Genomic DNA, 23,624 nt, shown 5'->3' with positions numbered 1-23,624 from the left:
TAGCATACACTGCTAATTGTACCAGGGGTGCAAATAGCCTTACCCTAATTAATTTGATACTGGGGTTGGCTATGCTGCTGACAGAATTAATGTTTCTTTTTTTCTGAAAAAATATTTCCAACATGAAAAAGTATTTAATTTCAATAACTATGCATTACATACAAACAAAACAAAAATAACAATGCAAGTTATATAAATAAATAATAACTGCAAGCGGTGATTGTCGGGGTCCAAGCAAAATGACAAGAAGTGCCCGTTAGCAGAATGAAGGTGGGGGCTAATTAGCGGTTTGCAATAAAACTGGTCACATTCGACTAGCATGAAAACAAATCCCAGCGAACGGTCGAACTCGGTACACGTGTTATTAACCCCTAGGTTCATTTTGCGCCGGAATTGTCCTTTAAGTAAACATAACACGAACAACAATATATTTGAAAACTGAACCATATTGCTGGTGTGTCTTTATCAGACAAACATGGCCTAGTATGTGTTTTAACCAATCAGATATAGGGAAAGGATCTAATTGCGCACAATATATTTTGAACGTATTACAACATGCCTTACACACACTTCTAAAAATCTTGGCAACAGCCAATTCATTTTTAAAATGTTACACTGTAAACTTTTGTGCTTGGTGACGACAGTCTGCATTTGAATAAAAGATTAAAACATTCCAGTCATAATTCATATAAATGTATTGAACAATGAATCACTATCCTTGAGTGTTGCTTTATGACTAACCTCAACGATATAGACATGCCAGTTTTGGTATCAGTAGGTAGGCTGAGTCATTATGTATTCCACTGGTTGACCTTACAATGTGACTTATAATGTAAGCCAAGACATGTGGAGAGCCAGCAGACTCAATCTAAGCACGTGGAATCGCAAGAGACCATCAAGTCATTTCTCCGATGCAAGTACAACTACTTGGACAATGAATTTCAACATCAATAACATTCTTAGAACCAGACCCTATAATCTTTGATATTGTCACACTGAGCTTTTCAGATGCACCTTGCACATTTGGAGTCCTTGCATGTGTGAGTGTGGGGGGGGGGATGGGGGGGCAAGGGCGTGGGAAGGGGGGTGCTGAGGGTGCTGCAGCACCCCCTGCTGGCAGGATATAGATTTTTAAAAAATATTATATATATTTTTAAATAATTACTAATTCGCTGTCTAGATAGATAGATAGATCGATAGATAGATACTTTATTGATCCCCAGGGGAAATTCAAGAAGTGAATTGAGTGAGTCTGACATTATTTATATTTGTGTATGTGAAATGATGTGTCAAATAGCAAAAAAGGGTTATGGATAGGTTTGAATATAGGCTACTAAAAATTAACAGTTATAGAGATCAACGTGAACGTGAGTCAGTTAGCCTACTGTAAGAACCGTAGCGTGGTTTCATCTATGTGATAGCGATCAAGTGTGTAGGCCTACGGTTGATATAGGCCTACATATTCTATGCGATTTACACGTTCAAAAAAAACATGGATAAGCTGAAAGAAACTTTAATTGTGTTTTACAGTTTTGCAAAAATAATAAATGCATAGCTAGTGAAATCATTTCACTATCCTAGTCGCTAAGATAGAAATTATTAGGACACATGCTTGCTGTGAAGACGACACACTTTAGGCTATTCAGAAATTATTTGCGAGATCATTGCAGCCTGATTATTAGCCTATATTTAAAGCCTAACATCTCTGGTGTGGTTTTGACGATCAGAAAAGTCATTTTCCTTAGCTATAGGGCTGAAATAGGCTAACGATGTCAAGTGCGCTTCTGTGGGGTTAGGGTGGGCGCAGTGGACTCGGAGTGCTGTCGCGGAACATTGGAATTTGTGGCTGCCCAGGACTTTTCTAAAACTTCTTGCTATCACCCGCACACCGCACTAAAATGACGTATTTAGCAGTCAAAATCCTAAACATGTCCAGGGGAGGGGGGAGAGAAATCGTCAGACATCCATTATTTTTGTTATTCAGCACCCCTGGTCAAAGGTGTGAAAGAGGAGACATGGTTTTACACAGAGAATATCAAAAGTCAACATAAGGAAAGGAGCAAATCTCCCTGGGAAAAAAAGAAAAGATCAGATTAATTCTGCCACGTCCACTCCATATGACTTGACAGAAGAGAGGACGGCTGGTATCACGTGTAAGCGTGTGTGAGTTGTAGCCGCAGAATTAGAGCGCGTGTTCTGGGGTGGGGTGGGGGATCAGAGCTCGGCGACACCGAGTTAAGCCGTGCATTGGTGGGCCTGCTCCCCCAGCCACTGCTGCTGTTACCGCACTGACGCCAGGACCTAATTGAGGACAGCATGTCCTCATTCGTGTCCCTGTGATAAGGGCCATCCCGGCTGCAAGCTGGAGGAGAGCGGGATAAAAGAGGGGCTTTGATGATTCATTCACACTCTTTTTTCCCTCCTTCGCCAAGCCACCTCTCCCTGCGCTGTGCTGAACAAACCCCAGGCACACCTGCAAAGCATCCCTATTGTCATCCCCTTTGCATGGGATATTAACACAATGCAAGCTCCCCTGACATTTCCATATTGGCTGCTGCCATGGTACTGCTCTTGGGGACGCGTCGCGAGCAATCGTGTGTTGGTTAAGCATCTCTGCTTCCCTGCTGTTCGCCCCCCTTCTCCCTCTCTCTCACTCTCTCCCTATCCCACGCTCCCTCACACTATCACACCGATGCGAGCAGCGTGTGTACTGATTCCCACTCCCGGGCAACAACAGATAGCTCTGCGCAAGAGAGGAAAAAAAAAAGCCCTCTAAACCGCTGCTGGGTGGAACAGCCGAGCGAGCAGCTTCTGCCTCCTGCTCCCAGCCGACATCTGCCGAGACCCACCTTGCACCTGTTCCCCGGGCTGTACGCACTGAAGGTAAAGTCTCCATATTCATATTCACTCTGATTTTGTTGCATAAGCTCTCAACAGGCAAGCTCTCGTGCTGCTTGCTTGCTCGCTCACTCACTCACTCAGTTGCTTACTCTCAGTTGCACCAGTGTTGTTTATAATTCAGAGCCACTCTCGCCATCTGCCTTGTAAGATCTCTCCTCTCTCATGTATGAAATGCTTGTGATGTAGCCCTAGGATGTAATGCTATGGGCAGTAAAAGGGTTATGCAGTGAGATCTCGTACTTTAAACCTTTCATCATTCAGATTGATTTCTCATAATGTGTTGAGTGCAAAAACAGCAGCATCGCTTATGGCTTTGAGATATGATATGAGATTATACTTAGGTGATATTATCTTGAGCTTTTTCGATCACATGCATCATATGCTCCCTCTATCTTAATCTTAATCTTAATCTGATGTGTATGTCTGTTGTGCATGCAAAATGCATGAACACTTTGTGCCCAGGCTCTTTGTTTACATGCATGTAAACATGTGGATGCGCATGTGTAAGTGACCATCTGTGCATGTGCATCATTTACATGTGTGCATCTGTACTCGTGTGTATAAAGTACACAGCACTACACACTGCATTGTGTGTGTGTGTGTGTGCGTGTGAATGTATGTGTGTGTGTGCGCGTGTGTGAATGAGTGAGTGTGCATGCTTTTGTTGTTGCAAGGTCTCACTTCCTGTAAACTCCCCCAGTAATCACCCATAGGGATTCTGGGGCACTTAAATGTCATCATGAGGAAGTGGGGAGAGATGTGAGGTGACTTTGAAGCCCCCACACATGCCACCTACCTACCACTGCTTTTCTATCAGTACCAGCCAGGTTGAAGCCCTCAACCTCCACTTTCATTTGATAGCTATCAACACAGCCTACCCCAACATGGCACTCCACTCTAAAATCAAATCTCTGTAGACTTTCCATTTCAGAGTAGTTGTATTAAATGCATTGAGGTAAATTGCAGAACTGAACTGCATTTTTGTAGCTTCACACTGAAAACACTGCTTTTCACTACCCCAGTACCTCAATATTTCATGTTGCCATAGCAATAGTGCTATCTGGCTTGTGTGATTCTGGAAACTCTGCCATGTAGGACTCAGCTGTAGCTATTCATTCCATCTGTGTGTCTTGAAAATGCAATGTGATCGAAATTACATCCCTCTGTAAAACATTAGTGTACAGCACAAACATTGACCAGTCTAGTTGACAAGATAATAATATCCACAATTATCCACAAGATAATAATAGTAATAATAAATATCAAATAAAATAAGCAGGGATATAAATGGAACCAGGAGGGCGATTTTGTAAAAAAAAAAAAAAAAAAAAAAAAAAAACGCTAAAAGCTGACACTGATGGAGGCTGTTTCAGAGCTTAGGTAATCTGACTGCGTATGATTGGTCACTCCTAATTGATAGTCTAAATTCTGGCACACAAAAGGCCCAGTCTGCAGGATCTGAGGGACAGTAAGGGGTTTTAACAAACATCATTTGTACATCCTCAAATCAGAAAAAAGTTGGGATGTCAAATAAAAAGTCTCATAAACCCATATTTAGTAGCAAAACGGACATAGACAACATATCAAATGTTTAAATATGTGCAAAATTCATTTTGGTATTTTATTCCTGAAATATTCAAGGTCTTCCCTGGAAAAGACATTGCCTTGATGGCAGTATACAGTATGTTGCTCCAAACCTGCATACATCATTCAGAATTGATTGTGCCTTGCCAGATGTGCAAGATGCCCATGCTGTAGGCGCTAATGCATCTCCACACCGTCATAGATGTTGGGTTTCGAACTGAGCACTAAAACTAATTTAATAGGTTGGATACTTGGATATGCCCTCTCCTCTTTAGCCCAGATGAGTTCATGATTTCCAAAAAGAATTGCACATTTTGATAGGTCTAACCACAGGACCTTTTCTCACTACCTCAGTCCATTTTAAACAAGTTCAGGCCCAGATAAGACGGTGGTATTTCTGCATCATGTTTAAATACAATTGTGGCTATTGTATGGTAAAGTTCACACTAGCATTTCTGAATTGAGTGTCAAACTGTGCTCGTAGACAATAGCTATCAGAAGTTTTCATGAGCCCATACAATTATTCTGGATTCTCTGAATATTTTCATGATATTATGTACTGTAGATTATGAATTCCCCAAATACTTCACAATTTCATGTTAAGAAGCATTAAATTACATTGTTTCACACAGGTTTACACAAAGTGATGAATACCCCTACATATTTACTTCTAAGAGACTCTGCCTCTCTGGAACATTCTTTTTAAACCCAATCATGTTGCCAGTTACCCTGTGATTAGCTGTGAAACATTCCTCCTTTCCTCCATGTCGTACGGGTGCTCACACAATATATACTCCCTCACACCAACCTCAAGTTTCTGAGAACTTTCATCCAATTCGAACACATGGAACTGGTTATGTGCTTGCCCTGCAACAAGTTGCCCCATATTGCCTAAAGCAACACGTTGAATTTTTTATTTAATTAATAATTTAATACTTTATTAATAAATGAATAACTTTTTGTGATCATAATATTGACATTCAGGAAGATGAGTAACTTGTAGGTTGCTCACACACACAATACACTCCCTCATACCAGCCTCAAGTTTCTTGAGAACTTTAGGGTAAGGCTATTTGCACCCCTGGTACAATTAGCAGTGTATGTTATTCGTACCCTGGTGCAATAAGAAGTGAATTCTATTCGTACCCCGGTGCACACAGCAATGTTTCCTATTAGTACCCCGTCTGGTACAAATATCAATGTATGCTATTCGTACCCCGGTGCACACAGCAATGTGTTCTGTTAGTACCCCGTCTGGTACAAATATCAATGTATGCTATTCGTACCCCAGTGCAAACAGCAATGTGTTCTTTTAGTACCCCGTCTGGTACAAATATCAATGTATGCTATTCGTACCCCGGTGTACACAGCAATGTGTTCCAGTAATACCCCGTCTGGTACAAATATCAGTGTATGACTGATCAATGTATCAATGTATAGTTAGAAGTGGATGCTATTCGTACCTTGGTGTATATTGTACTGTATGCTATTTACACCCTGGTGCATGAACTAGCTAATTGTTGCAATCAAAACTTCCGTTTGAGAACCGATTTCTTGTTCAAATTGCGCGCCTTCTCTCCAGAGACGTTGGTACACATGCACACTCACTCTGCCAAAATGCACCACACAGGAATTGAACCCTGGTCTCCCACATGCTAACCCATGTCTGTGACCACTGCACTATCTTCTTCCACAAGTAGGTGGTGTTTGCGAGAAAACTTATGACTGAACGACTGAACGTCATATTCACAACATTTCTGTTAACGAACAAACTGACGGTGGTATGTGTTCACTGAACCAATATTATGAAAACTAGATGTACCGCATAGCGGTATAAAATATGACTGCCGCTCAGTCCTCTACATTCCGCGAAAATAAATCATATTAATGAATTTGTCTCCATCTTCTACTCCATCCCCCACTCTTGAAACTTTTGTGTATGCTTGTTTGGAATGTGTGTTTGCGGGCCGCACACAAAGTAGCCTACTGGCGCTGCAAAGGTGAATAGATTTGTAGCACTTGCCAAAAAATTTGTAGCATTGTTATAAAACCTTTAAAATATCTAAACAATCACAAGTAGGGCAGTTCATCACAGTCCATCCATTGCAACTGGACTGATGAAAGGTACACCTGTAGGCTACATTGTATTTGGGAAAAGCAGAAGGTATAATGTATTTATTTATTTATTATTAAACAAAACAATCCCTGTCAGTTCCATGCAGTTTTCAACAGCTATCAAGAAGAGAGGTCATGTCATGGATTTTTGTGAATGTTTTTTTCTTCTACATATGCATAAGTTTAGTCATCTAGTTCATATAATATTCAGCTTTATTGTCAATGCACAAATGAAATACCAGTAGTCTAAAACAAAATGCTGTTTTACCCAGTGGTGCAAATAACTGACATGTCCAAAAGGGCCTTCATGAAATGCGTTGCTAGACTGTTCATTAGGGTGACCACCTGCTAATAAGCCCAAGGGGGGACAAAGGGTATGTTTCTGAGGGACAATGTGGGATACTGCCTGGCGCGTCGGTGCCCCCACCTCACGGGCAGACTCACTGATAGTGGTTTACCCATTTCTAGCACATACAACCTTACATGGTATATTAATAATGCCCTATTCCCCTAAACATGTGTAATTGCTGATGTATGCTCATGAATAGGCCAACCAATGTGTATTTTTCTCTAAATAAAGATTCATAATACTTTGAACATTCAATGAATTGACAGATGCACTTCCACTTACGATTTACTTTTTTTTTTTTCCATTACAATTTATTCACTTTAAATAAATTATAATGTAAAATTGTAGGATTAACAGGAATTGTAGTTGCTCAACACCATAGGAACAGTTAAAAAAAAAAAAGTCTTAACTCACGACTCCAGAGGTTCACGGAACGAGAAAGGGGAGGAACGATGGTGAACTTGCATGTTAGTAAAGGCAGGCGCAAGGAAAAAAAAACTGTTCAGTGTTCTGGGCAACGTTAACGTTCACTGTAATGCTGTATGATAAAGCCACATTTAGGTTTGACCTCCGCAATTACTTTGTTGTATGGAATAAAATAACACTGTATTTGGGAATATTTCAGCCACCACTTGGACTAACGTAGGCTACCGCAGTGGATAACGTTAACGTTAGTGAAGGTAACGGTAACGTAAACACTCTTTCAAATATGGCTAATGAAATTTCTGATAACAGATCAATCCACAGCAATGAAATGTATGCTTTGTGTGGTAATGATAGGTAGCTATTTGGTAGCCTATTTGTATTTTGGTAGCCTATTTCTTTTTCGCATGCCCAAATTTCCGTCAATGATTCCCGGGACACTGAAAGACCGGGGTACACGAAACTTGGTGGGCATGTACCCCCACATGGATAGCATGGAACCGTCATTTTTCGTTTTGATCTGTAGCCCCCCGCTGGACTGGACCCCCCGAAAGGAGGGTAGGGCAGACACAGTTTTCTGTGAATATCTTGAGAACTGTAGGGCCTAGGATGACCATTTTTTTCCCGTATCTTTGCCTCCAGGGGTCATGTTAACCCATTTCATGTGCACACATGTGCACAAACAGATACACACACACACACACACATACATTCACAGTAATCATATGTATGACACATACTCACACAGTAGACATATGTACGCTTGCATGCACAGGCACATACGCAGGCGCACACACAAGCACGCACACGCACACACACACACACCCACACACATAACATAAACATAACACAAACAATCAAGAATTTCTCAGAATTATGAACAGGCAAGATGGAGGTGGGGTTGTATAAAATGAATTTTACATGTTAAATCTATGAACTAATCATGTTTTGGTACTTGTTGTCTAGCAGATACCAGTGAGAATTGAGTGTGGATAATGCAATTTAGTGAGACAGTTAGAATCATATAGGCCTTTCAGCGTGATTTCTTTTTGTGGAAAAAATGTGTTGGACTGGGCGGCGGTCATATTTTGTAACGCTCTGCGGTACATCTAGTTTAAGTCATAACTGTTGCCAGAGCCCGTCTACGGATTCTCTGGTGTTACGTTGAAACTATTTAGAGTGGTGTAACCCGATACATTTTAGTAGCTCGTAAACTTCAACGTAGTGCCAGTTTACGTTAGAACTAATCTAAGATGGATCTTACGTTCAACTAGTGCAACCGCCTGCAGGATATAGAGCGACCAACTTTTTTTGAGCAAGCTTTGATTAGGCCTATGCAGGGTGCGATTTGTAGGGGGGGATGGTGAGGATTTCCCCCCCTCTGGTTTTCCTATCCCTACCTCTGCTAAATTATTTTTATCGTCGGGGGGAACAACATTTATCCCCCTCTGCCCCTCATATTGATTAATGCTACTTCATTTAAGTAAAGTGCTGCAATGTGAGAACAGTCTAGTAGGCTAGATAGCCTACATAATAATCTGACATCAGAAACGCACCGTCAACGTCAGCACTGATGCTGCTGACACAGTGGCTGCGTGATAACTTAATTTGGCCTTGATCGTGCCCGACATTTCAGAATGTCGAGTGTGTAATCCATCATAAATGGCTAGGTTCAATGGAAAAGTTAGCTGGACAAATGAAAGAAAACGAGAAGGATTCAGTGAAGCATAATAATGTTTTAGAACCTTCAAAATTAGAAAACTGATGCAACTGAGATGGAGGACAACTGCACGTAGAGTAGCCTAGAACGTAGGCCTATTGTCCGAAGGAACTTACATTAAATGAGGAGATATTTGCTGAATGTCACAAAAAGTGTTACAGAAATTGCTTGGCATCGCTTATTCAATGGCTCTCTACCGAAACACCTGTAGTTTGCGGAGGACGAACGAGAAAGCACTCGTTTGATAAATCAGCCAGTAGTAGACAAATAACTTTTAGAAATAATCTGTACTGCAAAAACGAATGTTGGTGGGTATTTAAACTATCTAGCAGGTGTTTTAACAGCTGCAAGAAATAGAAGCTTCATGGTCTTTATGTTCTGGTTCGTAAATTATTTTCATAAAACTTCAAGTTGCCCTATAACTTTACTCTTCAAACTCTTCACTGCACTGTAGGCAATTAACTGATAGTATGATAGGCTATTTATTTTCTGTAGGCTACAATAAACACATTTATTTTTTCAACTTTTGCAATATTACGCACTTGGCTACTGAACGCAAATCAGCAGGAGAGAGAATGCACGTAGCCTACACAGCGTGTAGCGCAATGTGCAGGCTATTTGGTTACCAACTAACACTGTTAGCCAATTCACTAACTTAAGACTTCAGTGCCATCATATACAACGTTTTTTTTACACAACAAATACAGAAAGGATGGAGGCAGCAAAAGTAGAGAAGTCATTTCAGATGGGGCAAGAACAAGGTGAATTTGTATGCTTGTCAAAACGTAGTCCTACCCTGTATTAGAGAAGCTGATCTGTTCGCCCCCGGGTTTCAGAGCTATTCTAAATGCAAAAATGCATAGAGGGAGTTATGACAAAACCGTGACTGTTAACAAACTATAAGCTATATAAGTTTGGCCCTATGCTAGGCCTATTACACAACATAAATTGTCACTAGGCATAGATAGATAGGGAACCAATCACAGAACAGGGGGGAAAGCAAGACGATGATGAGCTATGCACAGACGCATTTGATAGACATCCGTGGCACCCAATAAACGGATCTGGGCATTTTTTTCAAATACGAGAAAATGAACGTTTGGTTCCCAGATCACGTCTCATTGAGAAGTGGTGGCGCTAGCCAGGCTAATGTAGATCACGGGTGCGTTAATAAATCTACATTGCGGCGAGTTGACACAAATTATTCACTTAGAAATTTCTGTAGTTTCAGTCCTAGTTACTTTACTTTGAGCCATGCTCTTCCTTACTTGAATCACCTTTGAAAATAGAGGATTGAAGTAGCCTATATGGGTGTTTGGGAATGAACGTTGACTCAGATGCTTTTTGAGACTTTGAGCTAAATGTCTCAGCCAGGTGTTTAGGATGCATCATAGACAGGTTATCTTTCAGGTAGCCTATATATTTTCCATTAGAAAACCATCACGTAGCGAACGTGTTGTGGCTAACTCACTTACCTCCTGTTAGTAGCCTAGGTTATGGTCATAAGCAAATGAGATGACAGTCGAAAGATGCAATTAGTGCTGTTATCAATTTTTTTGGTAGCCTATAACCGCATGGTTTTCTACAAATACATCAATAATCAAATTGGCCTCCATCACTCAACCAATGCTAACGGTAACATTATTTTACCTACTCTAGGTTATTGATATAACTTTAGATTAACGTAGCCTACCTGCGGTAAAAACCAAGCATGTCCGATAAACATTCTCAGATTCATTTCGGCTTCAAGAAGAAATGGGAGTTACATGTCATGCAGAAATCATCCTACCCTTATTAGACGTTCTCTGCGGTAAACTACAGTCTGTCCTTGTAGGAAGCATAGTGTCTTTCCAACCCACTTTAGATTAACTTCCAACAAAATTACGTCTCACTGCAACAATGCACCATCTGGTGGACAAACGACTATGTGACGCCAATACTGGAAATGCAGCCAAATTATTATTATGATGAATATTTGGTTTTCCTTTAATCCTGCTGAATTTGTAATTATGTATCGCCCGTTGTAATTGCCGATACTGATGTGCGTGCCTGTGTGTGTGTGTGCGTGTGTATATGTGTGCACCACCATCTACAGGCCAATGAGTGTACAGTCACTAAATGTACACATAACTTATAATTATTATATTATATTATTATATTATTATTAACATAAGGCTAGGTTGATGTGGGCCCTTGAGACCAACATACCATAAAAATTTCTTCATCCTCAGTGCCACGGTTCAGGTAGTTATTTAGGAAAAACTGCATTTTTTGGGTTTCGGGGGGCCCATCGCGGAGGGGAGTGGCCCCCGGGGACCAAACGAAATTTTTCCGTAAAAGTCTAGTGGGGCTACATACCCACCAAATTTCATGTGCCCGGTGGTTTGGTGTCCCGGGTATCGTTGACCAAAAATTCAGGAAGTAGATGACGGGGGAAAAAAAAAAAAAAAACTTTGACACAGCTCAGACACAGTGCATATAGGCCTAGGTTAGGCTACTTTCACTTTCTAGAGTGCGCATTAATTACGTAAAAGATGCTTCATAGTACCAAAACAACGATCAAACATTATCAAATGTATCATGAAGTGTTGTCACAAAGACTTACTCCAATTAGAAAATCGAAACCAAAATCATGTAAGTGTAAGTGTTCTCTCATTGACGCCTGTAAGGCCTATAAGGAAAATGCGATTTCAGTTTGTAAAATGTATATGTATCCCACCCCTCCCCAACTGAATTAGTCCCCCTATGTGAAGCACTGAAGGGGAGAATTCCCCCCATTTTGAAAAATGAGCTTTAAAGGAACCGTATGTAAGAAATGTATTTCAATTAAACATAAAATGGCCCTGATATGTCACTAGACATTAAGAAATCATGTTCATTTCAAATACTTATATCACTGACAATAGTAGACCGGCCAGGATATTGTCATTTAAAAAGTGAAGTTGCAGCCCTTAACTGATGTTGATGTTGTGTTTTGTCATGTTGTGTTTTGGCCTGATGCGCCACCCTCCACCTATCTACTAATCACGAAGTCAGTAGTGTTTTGGCATGTGGGTTGGCAACCTCGAGTCAGGGGGGAGGGGGAGGGGATACACCGCTCTACAGTAATTTGAAAGTGATTGCAGTACCAGTTTTGGCCACAATCTTACATACTGTATGGTTCCTTTAAGCCCTGAATTAAACGTAGCTTCATGTGTTCCATTGAACATTATAACAAGTGGGTTCACAATGTGTGGGGCTGTGCTAAACCTGACCATAAGGCTACTTTTGCCAGAGTTCAAAGTAAAAATGTATTGAGACAAGGTAGCATCCCATCAGGGTTATCTCAGCATAGTATACTAGCCTATAATATACAAACCATAACTCATAAAAAATGCTTAATTTACTAAGTGCCTGCTGATCAGATAGGCTATGCCTATAGACCCCTTTTGAAAGACCCAAAGTGCCAGTCAGATATACCTTGAGTCTCACATTTTTAAAGTCTCAATGTGTCCATTAGTTTACACAGAATTCACTAGAAGTCATTATTTAAGGGGTTATTTTTCAAAATTTTCTGCCGGGGGTACATGCCCCCGGACTCCTCTAGCCTTCCTGTGTGTGACACTGGGCTAAGCCCCCAATGTTTCAAATGTCTGGCTCCGCCCCTGGTCAGCATATTGATCTGTTGACTGTTTGCAGGTTATGGCATGTCTTGTAGCCAGAGAAAAACTGAAAAACTCAGTTTTGACTCAAACACTCATCATTGTGGAGAAATGGAGCGGCTTGGTACATATTATAAGAATCATATTGAGAGCTTTGATTGCAAATAAAGATGTTTCCAGTGATTATTTTAAAAGGGTATGAATAATTGTGTACATGTCATTTTTCATAAAAATGTTAAAAAACATAAAAACGCTTATTTTTTTGATTCCATGTTTCTACCACATTGTCTTACAACCTATGGGCATGTGGCAGTGTCATTTTCAGTCAGAGCAAACATATTGGTCAAGAGCAGGGCTTGAAAACTAAATTATTTTTCAAACGTTCCGTTCCGAACAGTTCAGGTAGGCCTATGTTTAACGTTTTCGTTCTTGCATGCGTTCCGCCACCAACATATCGGTCCTGAACCGGTTCGGAACGCAAAATATCGTTCGTTCTTAAAGTTCCGGCAGTGTTTGGCGGGCCTATCAAGTCTATTTTTGTGGACTTTACCTTAGAATAGACGTACTCATTATTTCCCCCTTGATTTAGCCTATACCGTAGCTATGCCCAAAAATAATAAATCACAGGCGGCATCCAAAAACATTCAGATGGGCTATCCATCCCATAGCCTACAGACTTACTGTAGGCCTAACCTATGCCTATAAATAATTTCTTATCAAAAATATTTCTGGATACGTTGTAGCCTAAGTTTTATCCATATGGAGATCTTCAAAGGGTTGTGCTATAATTCCAACCCTGTTTATAAACGAACCTGTCTGTTGCTGACAAGGCCTATCTCAAATTTCCCGTTTAACTCTTCTACATAGAATAGGCTATAATTGCGCAAACATTTCAAATCCCGACTTTAAAACGACAAGGCGTGGACAAGCAAAATAGGCTATTACGCATAAGCTACAAACAATTTCCAAATCAGTTTCAGTAGCCTACGCTACGAGCTGGCCTAAGATCCGAAGTGGCAGATGGATAGGTTACATTACAACAGCAAGACAAAATATACACATTTGGACCAAAGGTCCATTTATTCGTTTTTTTTTTTTTTCTCAAACTGCAGAAATCAAATTATTAGGCTGTTCGCCTACAGTAGTTGGCTACATAGCGGCTTGTTAGCTCACATTAACAGTGTAGATGCGGGCTTGTTTTTCGCACAACCGCAAATAGTCTCTCTGACATAGGATATGCTTTTGTGAAATTTTATAAAATATATAGAGAACAAAAAAAAAACGTTATTAACCGGTTTTGTGGATTTCAGAATAACGTTTCTGTTCCGGAACAGTTGAAGACAATTTTGTTTTCGTTTCCATTTCCGCTCCTCGTAAAATTCCGTAAAATTCCGTTCGTTTTCGTTTTTCGTTTTCGTTCCTTGAACCGGTTCGGAGCCCTGGTCAAGAGAAAATCAACATTAAATCAATTTTTGCCAGGGGTATGAATAATTTTGTTCTTAACCTGTAGGTACAGGATCCAATTAGGAAGAGGCTCAGGAAATGTGGTTACCTTAGACCTACAGTATAGGGGGCGCTAACAGTTGATGTGTTTGGAATTAAAACTTACTAGTGGTGTCTGTTAATACTGTGGGAGGTCCTAAGGCCGACACATCCCAATTTGTGATGTCAACTTAATTGATCCGGCGGCCATATTGGATTTCATCAAGAACTATAAAAAGTTTTCACAGGTTACAAAGTTTATCCGATTTTCACGAAACTTGGTGTAGATAATCTTCAGACCATGCCTCACACAAGTTATTCCATTGCATATTGATATTCCAAAGCATTTGCCCGTCATAGCCAATCGAAATTGGTGGCAAAGCTGCCAAACAGGAAGTGGACTTAAATATCAGCAAGGCTTTCACATATCAAGACCAAACTTAGTACGTGGGCTCAGGACCGAATTAGGAGGAGGCCCAAGAAATTTGGTAAATTTTGACCATTATGGGGGCGCTATAATCACAGGAAGTAGGCTCATATCTCAGCAACGCTTTCACTTATAGAAACCAAACTTGGTATATGGACTTGGGTACCCATCCTGAGGACACACAACAAATTTGGTGGCCTTCAACTACTATGGAGGTGCTAGAATTACAGAATATTAGCTCATATGAATGCTTTCACGTATCAACACCAAACTTGATACATGGACTCGGGACCACATCCTGAGGACACACAAAAAATGTGGTGACCTTCGACCACTAGGGGGGTGCTAGAGTTACATAAGGTTTGCTCATATCTCAGCAATGCTTTCACATATTGAAACCAAACTTGGTTCATGGACTGTGGACCACATCCTGAGGACACACAATAAATGTAGCGACCTTTGGCCTCTAGGGGAACTCTAGTTAGCAACACTTTCTCGTATCAACACCAAACTTGTCACATGGACTCGGGACTACATCCTGAGGACGCACAATAAGTTTAGCAACGGGGGTGGGGGGTAATGGGATGTGTGGGGGAGAGTGTGTACCTGTGTGTGTGTGTGTTTATGTGTGTATGAGAGGCAAAAAGAGAGAGGTGTGAGGTTGATGAGATTAGGTATGAGGAAGAGTATGGCAGGTTCAGCATTCTGATGGCTTGTGGATAGAAACTGTCTCTGTATCTCTTTCAGTCTGTAGGCTATATCCTGGGATGTAGTGGTAAAATAAGAAGGGGGTAAACTATGAATTCTGTGATTTCGATGAGGTGGACTGCGCTATGCAGTATCGGATTTTTAAAAAACGCATTCAGAACGGTAGTTTGAACACTCAATCGCAAATATGGGTGGAAAGTTTGGTGGTTGGAACTACTGGTCAAGAGTAGTCGTTGAGTCGTTCATTTTGCGGTTGTCAACATTTTGCATTAGTTTGACTAGATTGACCCTCCATGTTCATACCTGAACACCCTCCAACAGAGCATTTTACTTATCATTACGTTTTTTAATTTACATTCATTCATCTTTGAGTGCAGGGGTGGAACGACAGAGTTGCGATGGTGTTCATACACAGCTGCATCCACAACATCCACTCATGAATGTCTACGTGAGCACAGGCTGAAATTAAGAAAATATTGGGACACAATAGAAACATTTTCTTCCATCGATTATAAGTTGGTTGTGTATTCATAATAATTTCTATATAATTGTTGTTGTTGTAATGTATAATTGTTGCCAGTGTGAAAAAAGGGGGTCACTACAGCAGACAATTGATTGCAGTATTTTTTGGGCCATGTAGTTGCAGACATGTTGTATAAACTGCACTAGTCACACATACAGAATCAGGGCACCATGAAACAATAATCCTTTCATGTCCTGAGCAGCTAAATAAAACACACTGACCTTTGCTGAGATAATACGAGCATGAGGCAAATATTATTGCAGATAAAGGTGCTGCAGATTGCTCCAAACACCTCACGGCCCAGAGGTCAAGTTAAATATAGAGCGCAGCACAGCCTACAGGGGGAGACATGGCCAGACTTTACCTCCCACGCTGTCACAACCAGCTAGGAGCTGAGACTTTAAGTGTGGACTGCTGTGACCGTGACAAAGCAACAGGGAAAAGTTCAGCTGAAGGTATTTTTGGCCCCTATTTTTTTTTACTCTCCAAGCATATCGTTTAGAAAAGTGGATGCCACACTGTGGCTCGCTAAAGGAGAGGAGATGGGAACATGGCACTTTTGCATGTAAAAATAACCACATCAAGAGTTGGAGCTCAGATGGCTCGACACATTGACTGTGGGCAGTGGAGATGTAGAGGTGGTGCCAATGGGGTGCTTACCAATGAGGAAGTGCAGTGCACTTTCCTGTCACATTAAATTAATTAATATCCACACACAAGGATGTGACATTTATGCCTTCATGCAATGGTACAGCTATTACAATGTCTCTAAAGGCCATATGTAATTCCATTTGTTTAAGGTTAACACAGCATGAATTTGGGTCACTATAAAATACAATAATTGCTTCTATACCAAGTTTTAGTCACATGGATGAATAAAGCTTTTTTCGCTTGCATTTAGCTATTTCTGAGGTTTATTGTATCCCATTATTATATTCCATATAAAAAAAACATATTTGCGTCTGGAACACTCTATGAAAAGTAGAGCGAAACCAATAAGTGAGCATCCAGCGTGATGTAAAGCATCTGCAATGCGAAATTCCACATCAAAGAGAATTCACAATTATCATCTTGCAGACAGCCAGGCTTTAGACATAAAAAAAAATGGAAAAGACGGGGGAATGCTAAACTATTCTAAATTTTTCATGAGGCTTCCCAGATTTTATGGGGTGAGAAATTTCAGGACCTTTTTATAGCAACCCCTCCAGGACCTCTTTTCTTCTGCATGGCTGCCTCTACATGAACTGACATCTTCCTGACTACAAGGATTTGTCAGAGGATTTTATAAATAGTATGGCACGTGTCTGTGCCGGGTGCTGCCTCCAGAGCCGAAAGCAAAAGAAGTATATAGGCACCATCGAAACACGCATGATGTTGTCGCTGGCTGGATTTATTTTTATCTGATTAAATATCTATATGTGCTGAGTCATGCTTATATAATAATATATATATATATATATATATATATATGTTCCAGATGCAAATATGTTTTTTTTTATATGGAATATAATAATGGGACACAATAAACCTCAGAAATAGCTAAATGCAGGCGAAAAAAGCTTTATTCATCCATGTGACTAAAACTTGGTATATATATATCCCTCTGAGCATCATAATGAGAACATCCAGATTCTCTCTCCATCCAGCTTCCCACCATTTTAAGTCCCCCAGTACCACAGTTTAAAGACTGCCTACACAATATAGAAATAAAATTAGATTTTATCCATAGCATTCTTTGTGCTGCACCAGATTTAAAAAAAAAAAGGACAAACAATACTGTATTAAACTAAATCAACTAAATATGTTAGTTGATGGTTTTGCCTTGTACAAGGGTGACAAAATAATAATGATGTATCATAATGTATAATTTTGAGTTGCATCAATTTTTAAATTCTTTGACAGAATTTCTGACTATCGGTGTAAGGATGGCCTGCTAACACTCAGTAGTATGCACTACATTTCCTCTGAAATCCCAGTACCATTCTTCACCAATATTAAAAGAATGGTCATGAATTAAACTGCAGAGTCAAGTACTATTCAAGTGTGCATCCCCTGGTAGGGGTTTAGCAGGACAAATGCACAATGCACAGTGAACAAAACAAATTTAGACAAATATAAATAAAGAATTATCAATTTTAAGCAAACAGTGCGATCTTTAAAGGTTCCCCTCCTCCATGATATTAAGATACAGGGTCAACTGTTCTCCGTTTTGCACCTGTTCTGCTCCTCTGCGATGAGCACCTTTTCAGTGTGGCAATTTCACCTCATCAAAACATTTTCATGCAATGTTCCCTGTGTGAGTGTACTGTAGGCTACGCTTGAAATTGATTTGTTGAGCTCACTGTGTATCTCAGCTCTTTGTGCCGTAAGTAGTTGAGGCATGCATGACCTCTTCTGACCAAAGTTGTTCGGAAAACCTGTTAGGTAACAGTACTGCTGGATCTTACAGACAAGAAGTACCATGTTCTGTGATTGCTGACATTCATATATTTTGGTATATTTTTTTATTTAGGTTGGAATGGAAGATACATTCAGTGAAAGTGAAATGCTATATTTTCACTATATTTTATTTGGGTTGTGGTTTGAATAAAATTGTTGGGGATGAAGTCAAAAATGCTGACTGGATGAGCCAGATGGACCCACACATACACTAGGGGGTCCAGGCTCTGTTAGGAGGTTTTAATACCTTGTCAATTCACAATTTCATTTTTTTGCCAATTGTTTTAGCACTATATATAAAATTGCACATGATGGGTCATGATCACACATCAGGTCACAAATGTCCTTAGATGTGGTGATGTGGGATTACTTAAACCCAGGTGTTACCCTGGAGTCACAGCTTAGCACTTTCATATTTTTTTGCATTTATGCAAGCTGCAAGCTCTCCACCCTCTCCATGTTTGAGTACTGACTGCCCACTACTGTTTTACTACTGTGTTACTACTGTCCACAACCTGGTGTCTTACTACTGTTTTACTGCTACACTGTTTTTCATGCTATATTAGCACACATGACCAATGGCTTCTGCTACAATACTGAATGGCTGTAACCCATATTACCTCAACCTATTCTTGCACTGACGTATTTTTTACATAGTTTTTATATTACCTTCTATTATACATTACATTATACATTACTCTCTTATTTGTCCATATTATTTATGCTGGTCTCTAGACCTTATTATTGCACTGTTGCACTGTTAAGACTACTGTTGGACTGCTTTTTGCACCTTCACCATGACACTCACTCTCTTGAGCACCTTACCATGCACACAGAACTACAGGCCAGTCCCGGCCCTGTCACTGGAAGCGACTCATGCTTGATCATCCACAGGCACACTGTGGATTTTTTAATTTAATTTATATAGTATATTTAGTATTTAGTTTTGTTAGTTTTATCTTCTAGTTTTGTTAGTCTTATCTTCTGCTGTCTCTATTGTACAGTGGAGTTTTGTTATGTGTATATACTTATATTTACCCTTTCTGCTGTAAGTGCATGTTGTGTGTGATGTCTGTTTGCTACTGAGACCTTGAATTTTCCCTTGGGGATCAATAAAGTATCTATCTATCTATCTATCTATCTATCTATCTATCTATCTATATATCTATCTATCTTTCTATCTGATATGTCAAGTCACCCAAAAAATGTAGAGACAAAAAGAGAGAGGTTCCATATGCCATTTGATATTTCATTGGGAAAAACAAACCTACTGTACATATCTATTCTGTCTTCTTTCAGATCACTCACCATGAAAACCAGGCTAGGCTGCCTATCCAATAAGTCGGACTCCTGTAATGATTTCTCTGAATTCTTGCCACCTGCACAGGACAGGTCGGCTAAATGTGTAAAGTGAGTGCCTGGTGTGATCAGACAGGATTATCAGTATCTACATATTACGTAACATTTAACCATTTTTTTACAGTTTGATGTGCTTTCAAGGAAATAGTAATCTTCTGGGTCTCATTCTCTCTCAGGTTATCAACTGAAGAAGTCACAAGCTGGGCTGATTCATTTGACATTCTTCTGTCTAACAAGTGTGAGTTGGCATACACATACATTACAAAATGTGTTTTCATAACAGATATATAGGTCTCAAGGCCCTTGGGTTGTCCTCATTTTCCTGGAGAATGCATATTGTCCTGGAACACTTAGGCTAATGGTGCTTTATGTTGTAACTTAAAGGAATTATCCGGAGTAAAATGCACTTTAGATCAATTTACGGATGATTGGGAGTACATACGTTGAGTTGACATCAAAATCATGTCATTCGGATGTGTTTTGAGAAAGTTCGATTTTACCGTTTTTAGTCAAAGCTCGTTAGCCTGGAAGTGACCAGGGCATGTAATTTCGCCGCTACAAAACGCTATTTTTATATCTCTTCTACAGTTCCAAACAACATTACATGCCCTGGTCACTTCCAGGCTAACGAGTTTTGACTAAAAACGGTAAAATCGAACTTTCTCAAAACACATCCGAATGACATGATTTTGATGTCAACTCAACGTATGTACTCCCAATCATCCGTAAATTGATCTAAAGTGCATTTTACTCCGGATAATTCCTTTAAAAGAAAACACATGAGGGAATAAAAAATCACCTCTTTGTTTTGTTATGTAAGAGCCTTTCCCTTGGTTATGGAGGATTCTTCACAGCAATGTGAGTCAGATGGTTGGTTATGACCACCTTTGGAGATCACACACTAAATGACAGGTTTAATTTGCTCGGTCTGTCATTGCCATCCACAGGGACAGCTTGTAGATGTCCCCTCTATCAAAATCACACCAGAGGTCTGTGATGAAACACCAAAAATAAACCTCTCTGGTCCAGGGAACATGAAGCACTCATTGAAGGGTATTCGTGGAAGGAGAGTTGTGCCTGTGTTATTACAAAAAAAAGGATTTTAGATATGCAGTTTATATTGACTGTTTTACAGGTTTGATTGTCTTGCCACACTGACCAATGTAATCTCATAACTACTGTAACACTGCTAAGTGGCTTCATGATTTAGAGTTGCAAATTATCTATAAAAACATTGAGTTAGAAATTCTGTGGATACCATTTAAGCAAGAAATACAGATTTGATTTGATTTGAGCTATAGTACCCCAAATATAATACATGGATGCAAAACATATTTTCTCTGTAACACCATCATCTCTGTATTTTAAAGTGCAATGTTCTGGATTCTGAGGTAAAATTGTGAGGATTTGAGGATTTTGTGTCGAGTAGGAAAGGTAAATCCTGTTATTGTATAAGGTGCCATTGGATACAAGTAGAACTGTTTGTTCCAGTGACACAGCAGGAACACATAGCCTTTGTTCTCACCTCTCAATTGGTCTCTTATTGAATTCTGCCGAGGAGCCACATCCTCACATTTAAACTGCCCTTCCCCCAAGCGCAACCCATTTCTGTGTGATTTAATCATATCAAATCAGGCTGCTCTGCAAACACTGTCATTGCCATTGGATACGTACTGTTTCAGGTACTCCTTGTAAAGGTCTTTGAAGGTCTTTTACACAAGGCTCTCCGGAAACATTAAATACATTTAGTTGAATATCACTATACAAGACTTATCCATATCAATGAAAAATTAATATATATATATCTGTCTATTATGCTATTTCCTGCTTTGGTGTATACATAAAATTCTGAATGGAATATATTCTAATGGAGCCAGAATCCAGTTACAAACTGGAAAGGGGAATCTTTGTGATTTTACATTTCTGCCATGTAATTGTTGTCATAATAACAAAAGGCTAGGCCCTGTAGGCAGTTTTCCATTCACTCCTCCATGGGAAATGATGAGTAAATCACGGAGTAGTGTGTTGTCACTAGGTAAACATGGTTATGGGAGGAACCACGCTGTCCTCCTTTCTCAACCAAAACATGACCTCGACAGGTTTGTTATCACTGGTGCTCGACAGGCTAATTTCTCATTATGATAAATGAGGAAAACAAGCTCATTCAGGAACTGGGGGAAGCTTGTTTATGTTCTAGTGCTCTAGTAGGCTGGCTTCCCTGTTATTTTACTAATCCCACGCATCCCACTGAAGTCAATGAAGCAACTGTTTCCCACCTATCTGGACCTATCTAAAATGATATGTTGAGCATTTCCGTTCTCCAGGGTTGCATGTGACTGCTTTTGTTATTTGCGTAATAATTAGTTTGTTTTGCTTTAGATGGCTTGACGGCCTTCAGAACCTTTCTTAAGTCAGAGTTCAGCGATGAGAACATTGAGTTCTGGCTGGCATGTGAAGACTATAAAAAGATCAAATCACCTGCAAAACTCATGTCAAAAGCTGAGAAGATTTACAAAGAGTTCATCGATGTTCAGGCACCAAGAGAGGTACACTACGGCATTGTACATAAAAGACCAGAAAGTCACTCACTCAAAATTCACACTCCTATTTCTACTGAATGAAAACAGTAAGGGTTACACTTTACTTGACAGTATCGACATAAGAGTGACATGACACAATAATAATTAATAATAGTTATAAACAAGTCATAAACGTTTATGACATAACACAACATTTCTTTTATTAAGTGTCATTCGGTTTTTGTCAATTTAGGGTTAGGATTAGGGTTAGGGTTAGAGTTAGGGTTAAGATTAGGGTTAGAGGTTAGGATAAGGGTTAGGGTTAGAGTTCATATGTCATGACAGTGTCATGTGTTCATGACAGTGTCATGTCACTCTTATGTCGATACTGTCAAGTAAAGTGTTGCCACAGTAAGTTTACAGATTATTCAAGTGAATATTACATTTCCTTTTCTCTGCCTATTTTCAGATAAATATTGACTTCAGGACAAGAGAGGAGACCAAGCTAGGTCTTCAAGAGCCAACTCCAATCAGCCTCAATCTGGTGCAAGCCAGAGTGTATAGTCTGATGGAGAAAGACTCTTATCCACGATTTCTGCGATCCAAACTCTATCAAGACTTGCTTAATAAGACTCATATACACTGTCAAAGGAAGTCAGTTTGAGGAAAAGCTTCAAGGTATCATGGATATCACTGATGGACAACAAAATTCAGCATCCATGTGCCATGTTCATTTAATTGTTGACTGTACTGAAAATGCATTTCATGGAATCCTGACAAGTTTATTTTAGAGAAGAAACATCACAACCATACATTGTACCTTTTAGCGATCATTTTGTGAAAAAAGGTGAACTGAATCTTTGGATGATTTCACATTTAGAGTAGAACAACTGATTTAAATGTAACTGTTTATTTTAGAGGTTACGTGCAAACAAAATGCACGTGGTTTTGTTAAATGTGTTGCTTTTAATGGTATGGTCAGCCTTTCATAGTTTAGTCAGATATGATGTTTTTGCTTATTCTTTTTAAGCTATTCTGAGCACAATGACAGAGTTCAAAAGAAGGTGACTGGACAGAAAGTCTACCCTGGGAATCCAGAGTTCTCGCAGAAGCATTTGCTTAGCGAGAGACTCTGGCAACGAGTAATGATGCACGTAACTTTTGCCCCTTGCATCGCGGGGAACCAATCATATCTGTGTATCTGATATAGGCGGGCCACGGGCGAGCTAAACAGATGACAGACGTAGTGCTATCCAATTGCGTCGAAGTCCGGAATCAGTCAGTTAACATCGATCGTATAGTGTTATCCAATTGCGTGCAGTGAGATTCTCAAATGCGTGCTTGGTGCCGCCCCTCGAGTTGGGCCATTACGTCATTTGTGGCCAGACCCTTAATCTTTCATATTGGGTCTGGTTCTCCAGGCTACAGAACTGC

General features: G+C 39.9%; 1 protein-coding gene across 2 annotated transcripts; it reads left to right on the top strand.

Annotated features, from left to right (window-relative positions):
* The first annotated feature begins 2,436 nt into the window (after nucleotides 1–2,436).
* rgs8 (regulator of G protein signaling 8) lies at nucleotides 2,437–23,382 on the top strand. Of its 2 annotated transcripts, none has more exons than XM_042057952.1 (5): nucleotides 2,437–2,883; nucleotides 19,612–19,722; nucleotides 19,848–19,909; nucleotides 22,051–22,217; nucleotides 22,660–23,382. In XM_042057952.1, exons 2-5 carry the CDS (start codon nucleotides 19,622–19,624, stop codon nucleotides 22,852–22,854), a joined length of 525 nt encoding a protein of 174 aa, XP_041913886.1. In that variant the 5' UTR covers nucleotides 2,437–2,883; nucleotides 19,612–19,621; the 3' UTR covers nucleotides 22,855–23,382. The 2 variants fall into 2 exon arrangements, with proteins under 2 accessions (XP_041913886.1, XP_041913887.1); XM_042057953.1 differs by lacking the exon at nucleotides 2,437–2,883 and adding an exon at nucleotides 16,293–16,328.
* The last annotated feature ends 242 nt before the right edge of the window (nucleotides 23,383–23,624 follow it).

The sequence above is a fragment of the Alosa sapidissima genome, chromosome 12, assembly GCF_018492685.1.
Source record: "Alosa sapidissima isolate fAloSap1 chromosome 12, fAloSap1.pri, whole genome shotgun sequence".
Lineage (NCBI taxonomy): Eukaryota > Metazoa > Chordata > Actinopteri > Clupeiformes > Clupeidae > Alosa > Alosa sapidissima.
This window is presented reverse-complemented; position numbering and strand designations above follow the sequence as displayed.

What these genes read in the sequence shown, in the direction of transcription:
- rgs8 (XM_042057952.1), top strand. Translation starts at nt 19,622, where the DNA reads ATGAAAACCAGGCTAGGCTGCCTATCCAATAAGTCGGACTCCTGTAAT. An exon ending in AGGTCGGCTAAATGTGTAAA is followed by an intron (nt 19,723 to 19,847) that starts GTGAGTGCCTGG and finishes ATTCTCTCTCAG; the next exon opens with GTTATCAACTGAAGAAGTCA. An exon ending in ATGTTCAGGCACCAAGAGAG is followed by an intron (nt 22,218 to 22,659) that starts GTACACTACGGC and finishes GCCTATTTTCAG; the next exon opens with ATAAATATTGACTTCAGGAC.